General features: G+C 51.1%; 1 protein-coding gene across 5 annotated transcripts in view; it reads right to left on the bottom strand.

Annotated features, from left to right (window-relative positions):
- Positions 1 to 657: 657 nt before the first annotated feature.
- Otud7a (OTU deubiquitinase 7A) overlaps positions 658 to 13,335 on the bottom strand; it is a 289,376-nt gene continuing 276,698 nt past the window's right edge. For 4 of the 5 annotated variants that reach the window (XM_031386860.1, XM_031386864.1, XM_031386862.1 and 1 more), the window contains exons 12-14: positions 6,741 to 6,855; positions 6,492 to 6,576; positions 658 to 4,246 (exon numbers count right to left, since the gene is read on the bottom strand). In XM_031386860.1, coding sequence (XP_031242720.1) covers positions 2,819 to 4,246; positions 6,492 to 6,576; positions 6,741 to 6,855 — 1,628 coding nt within the window. In that variant the 3' untranslated portion in view covers positions 658 to 2,818. The remainder of the gene's footprint in view (positions 4,247 to 6,491; positions 6,577 to 6,740; positions 6,856 to 13,335) is intronic. The other variant, XR_004123087.1, reaches the window with a different exon arrangement.

Raw genomic sequence — 13,335 nt, 5'->3', positions numbered from 1 at the left:
TTTGGACATTTGCTGTTGCTTAGAGATACCCAGCCCTCTCAGAAAGTCCTGGCCGATCTGATTGGGAACCTTACTCACTCCTGATATGGGCAGTGTCTCCCAACACAGCAGCTGGGCTTGCCATCCTCTTCTTCCTTGCTCTACAAAGTAGCTGCCAAGTCACAGAGGGCTTTTAGGGAACTGAGCCCACCTGTTCTTGTCTCCAGTCACTAAACCTGGCGAGGGAGCACGAGAGAGCCAGCTCTTTTGAGCATCATGAAGTAGGTTGTGTGTGCACAGAAACCACATGTTCACATCGCATGACCCTTCTCACTTACCCTGTTTTACTACCACACAGGAGCTGGCTTTCTCAAGGACGGCAATGGCTATTCTTAAACATTGGGACTGTTTGGATTAGGCTCCCAGCTGGTGCTCCACCTTATTTATTCCAGTGAGACCAAGTAGAGGGGGCTGGGGTCCTTTATTTGGCTAGAACAGTAGGGCTACATTCTGGGTCTATGTCCTTGGTTCTTCTACATGGCACATTCATCATAAGATGGAAGAGAGAGAAGTAACCAGGCAATGAAGGAGATAAGAGTCTGCCATCATGCTTCAAGAGTACACAGCCACTGTCCTGTTTGGAAGGGTTTCCTCTATGACAACAAACTAGGTTAATTCTCAGTTTACCCTATTTATTTATTCATCTAGCTTTTCTGGCAGAGTGCATGAGAAAGAGAAAGGATTTGTATAGCCAGCCGTTTTAACATCACAGTATGAGAAAGACAAACATAGATTTCCACCTCAGTGTATAAGGACTGGGCTTTGGAATGCACATGGGAACACTAGTCAGGTTGCTTTGAGAGATGAGCTAGAGCAGGCCACTGTGCTGGCCGCAGAGGCTTCTGTGGCCTACAGCTTTGGTGGGTGAAAGAGCAGCTCAGGTGTCATGTTCAAAAGAAACTGTCCCCCAGCCCCAAAGCTGCCACAAACCCTCTCAGCAAGAGATTTTTTTTTTTTTTTTTGAGAATCATTTTTTTTTTCTAAGTAAAAAGAGAAACCCCAGTACTATCAGGAACATGAATATTAGTAATCACCACACATTTAGTGTATCATGTTCAGCACAAAAAGTAAGACTTTGAAAAGAACTTCTTAAAGATTCTATTTAATAAATAACTTTGATTTAAGGAACTACTTTATGCAAAACTTGAATACATTACTGAAGACTCCTCAGGCTGTGGAATAATTAAAAACAAAAAAAGAAACTACTCACAGGAGATACTCAGTTTTATTATAATTTTTCCAAACAAGTAAAAAAAAAAATCCCTCCCCATCTTTTGAAAATTTTTATTTTTTGCTTTTGCTGCTCTGGATGTCAGTGGATGAAGCATCCTTTCAGGAGCTGGCTCCAGTGAAGGTATAACCCATCTCCTGTGCTTTCTGAGGCTAAGGAGGTGCTATCTCGTTTTAGGGCTATCAGGGGCTAGTCTAAAGCTCTCACAGGTATGAAAGTATTGTGTTGTTAGTGAGGATTTCACCCATCTCATCCGTGTTTCCTGGAAGCAAGCTCGCTAGCTTTTAGTGAGGACTAGCTCCTTGGTGTCCTTGGCCAAGAACAGTGGTCTGCAGAGGTAATCTCGGAAGGAAGAGGCTGCATATTGCTGCTCAAAACAGGGTAGCTAAGGACACATTATTATTTTTTAAATTTTCCTCAAGAAATGTAGGAGGCACCAAAAAGGAGACTGCTCGGAGACTTGGCTGCTCCCTCAATGTGGCATGGAGCCAGGAGCAGGGCCGCTCTGGGAAGGGTCTCCACCAGCAGAGAGCCCTTTAACCTGGCTGAACCCTGACAGAGGCAGGTGGGGTAGGGGTGGTTTCCTTCCCTCCCGGCCTCTCTCAGCCCCTACCCTATGGAAGGGGGCTAGGCTGGGTTCAAAGCAGCCCAGTGGGCTGACACAGTGACCAAGGGGTCAATTCTGTCCCCTCCTCTGGGCACGGATGTGATCTCACCTCCTAAGGGGCCCTCCAGCGACAGTTCACTATACATATGTCTTCAAAGGAGATATGGCCAGCCTATCATGCTGGCTCATAGTGGGCCGATCCGATTGTGACCCTGTTTTTTTTTTTGCACCCCAAGTGTCTCTGAGAAGCCCCTGTCACCTGAGCTGCCCGGCACTGAGAGCGATCGCTACACCTCACCGTGCCCTGAGAGGTAGGTTGTCCGGTGCCCATTCTGTGGTCGCCCGTAGCTTGGATGGCAGTGTGAATGTTGCTCGAGCCGGGGTGGGGCTGTGGAAGGGGGGTCTGCTTATGAAATGGAGGTGGGAGTCCTAAGGGGCCAGCGTCAGCGGGTAGCAAGGTGCCTGCTGGAGGTCTCCAGGGACCCTGGTGGGAAGCAGGTGGGAGGTGCAGACGAGGCTCCACCTCAGGCCGGGCTGCGCGTTTGCTTCTACACCCTGCGTGCTACCAACCGCACGCAAGTGACCGCTACTTGGAAGAGGTCAGTCCCTAGGTTAGGAAAAAAAAGCATGTAAAACACTCCCTTCTAAAAACAAAGGGCTGCGATTTTCTTTATTTCTCGTATAGAGGAACAAAAATACTCTTGCAATGGCTATTGAGTTTCCACAGGTACGAGGCAGATGCTAGGCTAGCACACCCACTTCCAACAGTATGACTTGTTTCCTATCCGTCTACTACCTGAGTGGCATCAGTGTAGGTTCAGGCACCATTAGGAACGTTTGACCAAACACGTACACGGCACTGACCGAGGAGGCGCCGGCCCTTCGGCTGACCAGAGCAAGTAAAAAAAGACCCACAGGATGGAAAAGCAGTCCCGGGCGGCTCAGGGTCGCGCTGCGCGCGCCTCGCGCCGCCGCCGCAGCTCCTCTCGGTAGCAATAGGAGCAGAAATGCTCGGTCTCCGCGCGCCCGTAGAACGCGCAGTTCTCCCGCTGGCAGCGCCGCTGAGCCGGCCCGGGGCCTCCGCGGCCGCACTCAGCGTTCGAGCGCGCGGCCGGCGCGTCGGCGTCGGCGAACTCCAGCCCGTCGCGGGCTGCGCCGAAGCCGTTGCTGTAGGTCTGCGACTTGTGCTCCGCGGGGCCGGGGGCGTCCGCTCCGCCGGGCGCCAGCGACTCCACCGTGTTGACCGTGCGCAGCGCGCTGCGCGCTGGGCTGTAGCTCTGCGACCACAGCGAGCGGTTCTGCTGCGGGTACGTGGCGCACGGCCGTAGCGCGCCCACGGTCGGCGGGCACGCCTCGTCCCGGGCCGCCGCCTGCACGTGGATGACGCTCTGGCGCGCGGGCGCGGGCGGGCTGCGGCCCGGAGTCGGTCCTCCCGGCCCGGGAGTCGCGCGCCGCGCACCGCCGCCCGGCCCCGGGGACGCCGCGCCGCCCGCCGCCCGAGCCGCCCGAGCGCTCGCTCCAGTCCCGGGGCTCGGCCGCTCCTTGAGCTTGAGCACCAGCTGCGTGGGCGGCGCGGCTGGCGGGCCGGGCGAGGCGCGCTCCGGACCCGGCGCACCTTCGGCCTCTGGCCTGCGCGTCGGCCGCTTGGCCGTGGCGGTGGCTGCGGCAGCGGCCGCGGCAGCAGCGGCCGCGGCGTCCCGCCGCCGCTGTTCTTGCTCCGCGCTGAAGCGCTCCTGCGCGCTGGTTAGGTAGTAGCCGATCATCTCTTCGTGGAACTGGTGCCGGTGGCTGGTGAGCAGCAGGCCGGCGAAGATGAATTTGCGCTCGCCTTGCATGGCGGCGCGCAGGATGTTGAGGCTCAGCTTTACGTCCGTGCTGTACTTCCAGGCGTCGCCTCTTGACCCGGTGCCCTTGTCGGCCGGCGACGCTCCCGTCGCCTTGTCCGTGGGCGACGGCGTGGTCTTCTCCGAAGGCGAGGTGCTAGCTGACGCTCCCGATTCCTCTTTGCTGCCCTTGCGCGACTTGGACTTTTTCTCCTTGCTACGCTCGGCGCTGTCGCCGTTTTTGCCATTGGCAGAGTTGGCACGACCCATCTTACCGTGCACCAGGCCACCTAGCCCTCCCATGTTTTTCTTCAGCTTGATGCCCAGCGTCTTGCTGAAGCTGCCCAGCTTGTTGGCCACGGAGTCCGCGCGCGTCTTGTCCTTGTCCTTGCGCTGTTTCTCCTTCTCCTTCTCCTTCCCGTTCTTGCCATTATTGCTGTTGGAATTGCTGCACACAGAATCGCGGTCCGAGTCCAGCGATTCCGCCAGGGACTGTACATCCTCCCCTGCCGAGGCCGTTGGGGACTCTGGCTGTGCAAGGGGAGCCTGTGGGGAGGGAAGGCAGGAATGGAAGGTTACAGAAAAGCTGTCCCCTTGTAGGCCCCAAGAACACAGGTGGAGGTGAGGCTGGATACTGGAGTTTCTTTGTGAGGACTCTGCTGCAGGAGGTGCTGGGGGGAGGGGTTGTCTACCAGAGAGGGATGGAGGTGTTTATGGAATAGGAGCCCAAGAGCCCTGATGTGTTTGTTGCAAGGGTGAAACACAGGCTTGCAGATGTTGGCAGAGGGCTCTGTAGGGACCTCACACCTCAGAGCCATTCTTTGAGGGAGGATGCATGAAATTTCACTTGGAATTCAGATAGCTCAAAGTCTAGAATCCTGACTGGATGAATAGAGGCAGAATGCCCATAACCTAGCTGGTGTGGCATCCAGACAGAGCCTCAGTGTATCTTATAGAGAAACAGTAGGTCCACAGTCTGGCCTTCATGGCCAGACTACTGGTACCATTAGAAACAGGTTCCAGGTCTCCGTGTAAAGGTAGAGGCCAGCATCTCTCCCACACAGATGTTTCACTTACTTATTCCAAGCAGGGGCTACACACCTTGCCCTAAACCACATTCTTTGTCTTGGACCCACCACTCCCTTTATCCAGCCGTGACAAGTTACTTCAGGAGTTCCCTTCTCTAACTACAAATGTAGAATGCTAAGCTGAGAAGGATGCTGGAAATGGCTTCCAGTGAGGATGCGGGGTCTTGTGGGAGGGCACCAGGGAAGGAATGCCACGGAGAATAACCTGGATGACACTACCTGGGGGCAGCCAGTGAGGAGGACAAGACCATGTAGAGTGTGCCAGCCTCTGGGATAGGTGGCAAGCCTGAGAAGGCTGTGGGGGGAGGGCATGCTGGGGAAGCAGCTGCCATAGGTTCTCCAAAGAGGGACCTTCCTGTGAGGAGAATCATTGGGAAGGCAGCATCTGGGTGTGTTAGGAACTAGTACATGCCTGAGCAGGCTTTTCTGGTCTCTAGAGGAGAAGGGAGAAGCCATTGCCTCTCATTTTATTTTTGTCCTCTGTTCAAGCAGGTTCCAGAGGGATGAGCCTCTGTAGCTAGGTCAGTAGAAGCAAGACTGGCAGAACTGTGCGCACCACCTCCCAGGCAGAGCTCCCTCCTTCCACTTGGGTTTGGACGGAGTGTTGAGTTTTAGGTTGGTTTGCCAGGGACAGTAAAGGGCTGAAACAGGGAGAGGGGACCCAGTAAGTGAGGAGCCTAGGCTGTGTGCCCTTTAGCAGTGGGGTTGTCTGCTGAGCTTTGTACTTTATGTGGAGGTCACCAAGGTCTGGCCAAGCATCCTGCTCTTTCTAGGGCAAAGATGTGTCCAGCTAGAAGGTCCTGATTATGGATCTAGGGCTGCTGCCATTGCGTACTACAGAGGTGCTACAGAGCGTCATCCTGGGGCACAGTGGCATCTTCCAGCATGAGAGAGGCAAGACTGACTGTCACTGACTGGCTGTCTCTTGTGCCCCAGGAACATGGCGAATCAGAACCACGTGGGGGCGCCCTACTTGGATGATGTCCAGGTGAAGCGGAAGTGAGCAATCAGAACAGTGGGGCAGGAACCCTTCAGCGGGATCTCTCCTTTCAGTACTTTGAATCCGCTGGATACATAAGTAAACGGATGTCAGGGAGGGCCAATTATTTGCAAGCAATTTTCACAAATCCCTTCCCCTGGGAGTTCCCTCCCAAGATTATGAAAACATCAGTCATACACTTAAAAAGAATCTCTCAGCATCTGCAAGCAGGGGCAACCCCCCTCCCACTCCCCGGGATGGGTCCGCGGCTCGGCTCTCCTTCTGCTAGCTCCACCGGAGGCCACCTCCGCCTCGGGGAGGGGAGGGGCGTGCGCTGAGGACTAGCGCTGTTGGTTCCCCAGATTTTCTAAGGATCCACACACAGTTATAATTAATTCCGCTCTGCCGCGGTACACTTTGTTCCGATCTCAGCAGAGATAGTTTTGTGTTATAACTTGCCTATGGTTTGCTTTGTGAGTGGGTGTGTTTATTCCTCTCCCGCTGTGTAAAATAAGAGGGGGAGGGGGAGGATCCCTAACACGTGCGCCTCCCACCAACAGGAAGTGTTTGGACTAGGAGCCAGAGCGGCTGGGTCGGGTTCTGGGGCATGAAGGTGTGGGAACTCCCCGAGGTGTGGGATCCAAGCCCTGCGCTGCGTGGGGACATTCGGGAGGTACAGCAGAGCGGGGTCACTGGGTCGGGGCTTCATGCACTCGAGGCTCACCCGGGTCTCGGAGGGGATGCGGATCCACGTCACATTCATGTAGCTGTGTAGAAGGTTCAGCTTGGCTTCTAGGGACAGGATGAGGCTGACAAAAGAACACCCAGTGAAAAGCTCCGGAGGTTACAGGAGCTCACTCCTGCTTGCAATCCTCTCCCTGCCCTTTTGTCCCCCAAACCCCAACAGGAGTCCCGTCACCACCACTCTCCCGCAGGGTGTTGGGGTCGGGACTGTACTGCCGGCAGGTCTTACTTGGCTAGCCGGGCATTGTCGTTGTCATCTTTTCCCCACTCCCAGTCCTTTCCCGGATCCACTGCAAAGTGCAAGGGCAGCAGCTTGTGTTCAGAATCCGTCAGAGGGATCACAGCTGAAACAGAAGAGAGAGAGAGGCATAGTAGCAGGCAGCTCACCGGCCTGCCAGGAGGCTGAGGGCACCAGCAGAGCTCAGAGCTCTGGAAGAAAAATTCAAAAACAGCTGTCCCGGGGCAGGTAACCCAGTGAAGACAGAAGGTAGACTCAGAACGTGCATACCACGAGTGTTAAGACCATAGGTTTCAAACTCGACCACATTAACACTTTTCTATTGTGTCGACGAAGAGCAAGCAGGTGGATGCATCTCCCGAACTGTCTGGGTCTCTTTCTGTGTGTCAGGATGAGAAAAAGCTATGGCTGCTTCTGCTATTTCCAGGTCGGTGTGGTGAACCGTGGCCTGCTCCTTGCCTCCATTTCATCTCAGGGAAGGGCAGAGTTTGCAGATCAGGAGAGATGTGCTGAGCTCCACTCCTGCAAGACTGGAGGTGGGGGCTGCCGCCTCCCGATCCTGCTCACAGGGAGCTTATCTGCTCAGGACCAGGCAGCAGGCTCATACAGAAAGCGTCTGGTGACAAGTCCAGGGAAGGCAGTGTCGGCCTAAAGCCCCTTTAAAAGGGGAGCAGAGAGGGAGCTTTCTGTGAAGGTGGTGACTAGGTGGGGGATCTGGCCTATTATTTCCCAGAGGAGTTGATTCACCACAAAGCATCTAGACAGAAGCCTGCCAGCCTCAGAGAGCAGCGTGGGTGGGGTGGGTATCTATAGGTGTACTGAGATCCGATAAGAGTCCCTGAGGATCTCTGCTACCCAGCAAATGGAATCCTTAATGTCACATCTGCCTTCTCCTAAGGGTGTTGCCAGGGGTAATGAACAGGAAGAAGTGTGGAGATGGTTTCCAAATTCCACCTTCCTAAAGAGTACCAGTCTCTTTTGTGTTACTCCGTTTAGTAGGCCCCACCCCTCTGGAGTCTCACCACAGCAGAGAAGCCCAGCCCAGGGCCTCTGGCAGCTGCTTTGTTCCTTTACTTGCTCATAGCCTATGATTCATACTAGCCGTGCCATGGCAAGAACAAAAAGGCAAACAAAACACAGAAAATCCAGGAGCCAATACCGCAAAGTTGAGAAATTGGATACGACTCAATGCTGCCCTCTAGTGTTTCTAAAGAGATTGTGAGTGCAAACTGCTTCCCCCACCCCTCCTTTCCACCTCCACCATACACATGAAAAGCTGTTTTGCGGATTATCAGCCAGTTTAGGGGTTTTCCTTGTGTGTGACCAGGCTTAGGGGACTTCTCCCTCTCTGCCTATGTCTCCTGCAAAGACAGTGGGAGCACAAGATGTCAGGCGCAGGCTCTTGAACCCCACTTGGAGAAGAATTACCTCCAGTTACAGGCTTTGTTCACTTGGGAGCCCAACCTGTATGTGTTGTCAGCCACTATGGCTTTGTTTGGTTTCTGATAAATTACTTAAACTAGGACATCTCAGCTTTCTTACCTTACTGTTCCAGTGTGCCTCAGCAGATAGCCTGGACTGGATTCCTGGCCTGTCTACTCTGAGAAGACAACTGAAATACACCTGAAGATTCTAGTGCTGGCTACCTACAAAAGAGCCTCACAGTCTGTCAACTCAGGTCTTGGAGTGAAGACTAAGTCCTAAGTGAGGGGCTGGAGACATACGGCTAATACCTGATCTTTAGAGTATGAGCTGCTGCCTGTTTGAAGGCTGAGGGAAGGTGCATCCAGGGACATCTCAAAAACAGGCTGTCCTCATGAGCATCAACTGCACCTCATGTTTGTCTCATTGCTTTACCCAGGCAAACAAATGGCGGCATGGCATGGCACCCCCTGGTGGCAAATGCGGAGAATAGCAACAGCTTCCAAAATAAGCCTGAGAGGATTTGCTCTTTGGCCCGCTTTGGAAAGAATTCTCTCTTACTTTTAGCCTGTAAGCCTACCACAGCATCTCCAACTAGCCCATGAAAATTTGGAATTTTCATTTTATGAGACACAATGGATATTTCTGCTTGAGGTGTCTGCATTACAATGAGAAAGCTGCAAATTCTCAGCATGTCGTTAGCCTACCCCTGAATGGACGGCTCAGCCAGTCTAAGTGACTCAGATTCTAAGGAAAGAGAAATGCCTCTGAGGGAAGATGGAGACAACTAGGAGGTGCTGACTCGACCCCAGCAGGAAGAACTTAACTAAATATGTTATAGGCATGAAAGAAGAATGCAGGCCAGTAAAGTTATGCAGACCCTTCCTCCAGAAGAGAGATGGGAAACCGATTGGCCCTTATAGCTAGCTGTCTATAGGACTGGGCATGGTGTTCACAAAAAGGATTGGTGGGGGGGAGGGCAGAGGAATGGCTCAGTTGGTAAACTCCCCGCCTTGCAAACGTGAGGTTCAAAACTCAGCACCTATTTAAGGATAGGTGCAAAAATTCATGCCTGTGATCACAGGGCTGGGAAGATGGAGACAGGAGGACCTGGGGCTTGCTGGACAGCCAGCTACATTAGCAATAGACCATGGCTCAAAATATAAGGCACAAAGGGGCTGAGGATGACACATTATTGACCTTTGGCTCCCATAAGCATGAGACCGTGGGTGCACTCTCCCCTTCCCCTTGCCCCACAGAGGATGGGCAAACATCCCCTGAGGTGTTCTCTGCTGAGCTTCCTCTCGTCTCTCCTCCAAGGAGCAGGAGTTTAAGTTGCAGGGCCCAGGTCCTCAAACACAGGGTGCGGTTAGGACAGTGTTCTATGCTACCCTGCTTAAGCGGGTACTCCCAGGATGGGGTGACCTGCCTTGTGTGTCCTGACAGATTGCAACATGCACACTAAAGAAAAAAAAGTGTGCCCGTTTCCAGGAACGGAGTGACTTCCTCAGTCTTTCCTGTCTTAGAAAAATGACTTTCAGTAAAACAAAACAAACCAACCACCTTTGAGGAAGGAGAAAAGAAACCAACATTCTAATGTGTTGACAAGACTCTAACACTGCTGTGCAGGTGGGAAGTTGTTTTCTTTTGTTTGAGAAAGCATGTCTTCTTCTGCATGCGGTGGAGCTGTTTTACTAGATAGAGAATTTGAGACTGGCAATTTTTCTTTCATACTTTAAAGACACCACATCATTATCTTTTGCCTTACCTGTTTTATGAAAGTCATTACTATACCAGAGACAATGATAAAGGGGCCAATTCTCTAAAAAGACACAACACTATGATATGTATTCATACATCTCACATCACCTCACAGTGTTAGAGTAAGTGCAGCCCACTGCCCTTTATCTGCATCCTACTACCCCAGTGACTGCCAACTTAGACACAACCGAGGTGTTGCCACTATTGGGGACTGAATGTATCTGCCTATAACACCGTGGGCGACATGTAGGATTTGATATCTGATTGTAGAGAGAAGAAATTAAGTATCAAAGAGAAGAACTAGGAATTAAACAATAGCAGTAAAAATAAAAAACAAAACAAACCCCACAGCAAAGTAAAACAGATGAAGAGCAGCTTCGAGAGATTCACAGCCAAGTAAAGACTATGAACATCAAGACTGACCGTTTAGATTCAGCCAAGCTGCAGTCCAAAGTAGGAAAGGTTGGGCAGGAGGCAGAGCACCCAAGAACAGCAGGTCAGTGACAGAGTGACAGACAACTTAAGATCTGTGTAGGATCACTCCAGAGAAATGAGAGAGGCAGAGAAAATGTTAAAACACACACACACACACACACACACACACACACACACACACACACACACACAACTAACCAGCCAACTAACCAACCAACCAACTAACCAACCAACCAACCCACCCACTGCAGATTAGGAAATTCGCGAGAATGTCACCAGGGACAATTACAGCAACAATGTAACAACAAACACACCCCTCCCCACAGCAAATTAAAACTCCTGAGAGCAAAGGTATGGAGGGAAGACACCTTAGATACAGAGAAAGGAGGATAAGATTTGGAGCCTACGGTTCAATGGTAAACAGATAAAGCAAAAGATAACGGGTGGCATCTTTAAAGGGATGAAAGGAAAACTGCTAATTCTGACTCTAGCAAAGCTCTGAGACAAGGGCGATCAAAAGCTTTTCCAAATCCAAAGGAGCCTGCTGATCCACAATGGGGATGCCACAATCTCACAAGGAGGAGGAAGGTGTCTCCAGCAATGACTTAAATTTACTGAGAGTGATGGAAACTGGATCAATGAAGGTGAAGGTAAAACTCCCCTTTTCTTCCTTTAGTAATTCTGATATAGCCAAGTCTCTGCACCCTGGAGAGCAGTATCAGATCTCATCCATGGTGGGCGGGTGGTGGGCGGGTGGGGGTGGGGGTAATAGGTGGTGCAGAGAGTGAGAGGATTCTGGGATGAAGGTTCCCTGCAACTCAGGAAGTAGACAATATCACTTGAAAATAAAATCTCCTTTAAAGAGTCTATCTGTAAACCCTGGATAAACTGCTAATAATGAAATATTGGTAGGTAAATAACATGGGCAAATAGTTACTAAGTACAATTAATCCAAAATAAGACATGGAAGGAAAACAAAAGAACAGAAAAGAGCAAGGAGAAAAGACTAGCAAAGATGGTTGGCTTCCTCCCATCTGTACCATTCATATAATTAAATACAAATAGTTAATACTGTCAAAAGATAATTACCGGCCGGGCGGTGGTGGCGCACGCCTTTAATCCCAGCACTTGGGAGGCAGAGGCAGGTGGATTTCTGAGTTCGAGGCCAGTCTGGTCTACAGAGTGAGTTCCAGGACAGGCACAGCTACACAGAGAAACCCTGTCTTGAAAGCCAAAACCAAACCAAACCAAACCAAACCAAAACAAAACAAAAGATAATTATGGTTAGATTGGGATTAAACTTGAACCACTCAACTAATTCCATAATGAATCTAAAGATATAGGTAGTTTAAAAGACACTCTCAAATACAAGGAGCTAGGGGAAGCCACTCAATATCAGACAAAGAAGAGTTAAGAACCAGTTCTCCAGACAGTCATGTGCAAATAAAGTGTTTGTAAGTGCACACAGCACATTCACTAGCCACCTACCTGCATCTCTTGGGCCCGTGGATGCCTGAGCAATGGTGCTCACTTTCTCACAGACTGTATTTATTCCATAGGAACACACCAAGGATGGAGTTTAATTTGTAAAGTAGTCACAGTAATAGATTCACAGTAATAACTAATGAAATAGAACAGTATAAGATATACTGAAATAAGGGGGCTGGCGAGATGGCTCAGCAGGTAAGAGCACTGACTACTCTTTCGAAGGTCCTGAGTTCGGATCCCAGCAACCACATGGTGGCTCATAACCACCTATAATGAGATCTGACGCCCTCTTCTGGTGCGTCTGAAGACAGCTACAGTGAATTATGCCGGAGCGAGCGAGGCCCGCAGAGGTCCTGAGTTCAATTCCCAGCAGCCACACACATGATAGATAGCTCATGGCCATCTGTACAGCAACAGTGTACTCATACACATAAAATAAATAAAATAAATCTTTTAAAAAAGATATACTGAAATAAAAGCTATGTGAGTGTGGTCTCACTGTAGATTTTTGGAATTTTCCATTTAATATTTTCAGACTATAGCTGAATGTGGGTAATGGGAACAACAGAAAGTGAGCTGGGGATGGGGGCATGTTCTACCGTGCTAACAACCATAAAGGAGAAAGGGCAAACATAGTTTTGCTGGACACTTGGCCACCCTTGTCTTAGTAGCTGACAGAACATCTGCCAGTCCATTGGTGTGTGCCCTACCCTAAGTCCCACTGGCCCAGAAGCACAACATAAACCTAGAGAGATGCCAGCAGCTGTCAACTATGTGGAGTGAACTAGCTGTGGGCTTAGAAAGCTAGGCTAATAGGAGCATGCCCAGGTGTCAGCCTCTCCTTCAAGTCCTGCCCATCCTCTCCTGACCTACACAGCAGGTGCAGACACCCAGGTGCCTCACCAGGCTTCCTGAGAAGTCTGTGCTGCTGCTCTCTGAAGACCCTGGTTGCTACATCCGGGTACCTGGTGGATAGAACACTTGGCCATCATCGTTTAGCTGAGGCATGCAGTGAGGACACCCTATGCAGTTACGAGTGGCACCGCCTGATTTTAGGAGCCAGGGCTGCCTACTCCTTTCACCTGAGGGCATCGTTAGCAGCACAGGTCCTTTCATTTCTGTATGGTTTCCAATGCTACCAGCTTGAGCTGTGGTGGCAGGATACCACAGACTAGGTGGCCTGCAAGCAACTGAGATTTCTTTTCTTCTCCATCCTGGAGGCTAGAAATCCGAGGTCAAGGTACAGGAAGATTCAGTGACTCTTGAGGGTTTGCTCCAGGTACGCAACCTGCTTGTAGAGCTTTTTAGCCATTAAGTTCATCCATAGGCTCTGGCTGCCTTTCAATCTTGTGAAGTTTGTGGGCCAAGAGTCAAGTGTGTCAAAACATGACAGCCTGGACTGTAAACTAAAAGCCCTGGTGCCCTCACCCTGGCTCCTCTTTCTCCATCAGGTGGTGGTGGAGTGGCGGGGGGGGGGGGG

Source organism: Mastomys coucha, unplaced genomic scaffold (assembly GCF_008632895.1).
Source record: "Mastomys coucha isolate ucsf_1 unplaced genomic scaffold, UCSF_Mcou_1 pScaffold21, whole genome shotgun sequence".
NCBI classification, from domain to species: domain Eukaryota; kingdom Metazoa; phylum Chordata; class Mammalia; order Rodentia; family Muridae; genus Mastomys; species Mastomys coucha.
This window is presented reverse-complemented; position numbering and strand designations above follow the sequence as displayed.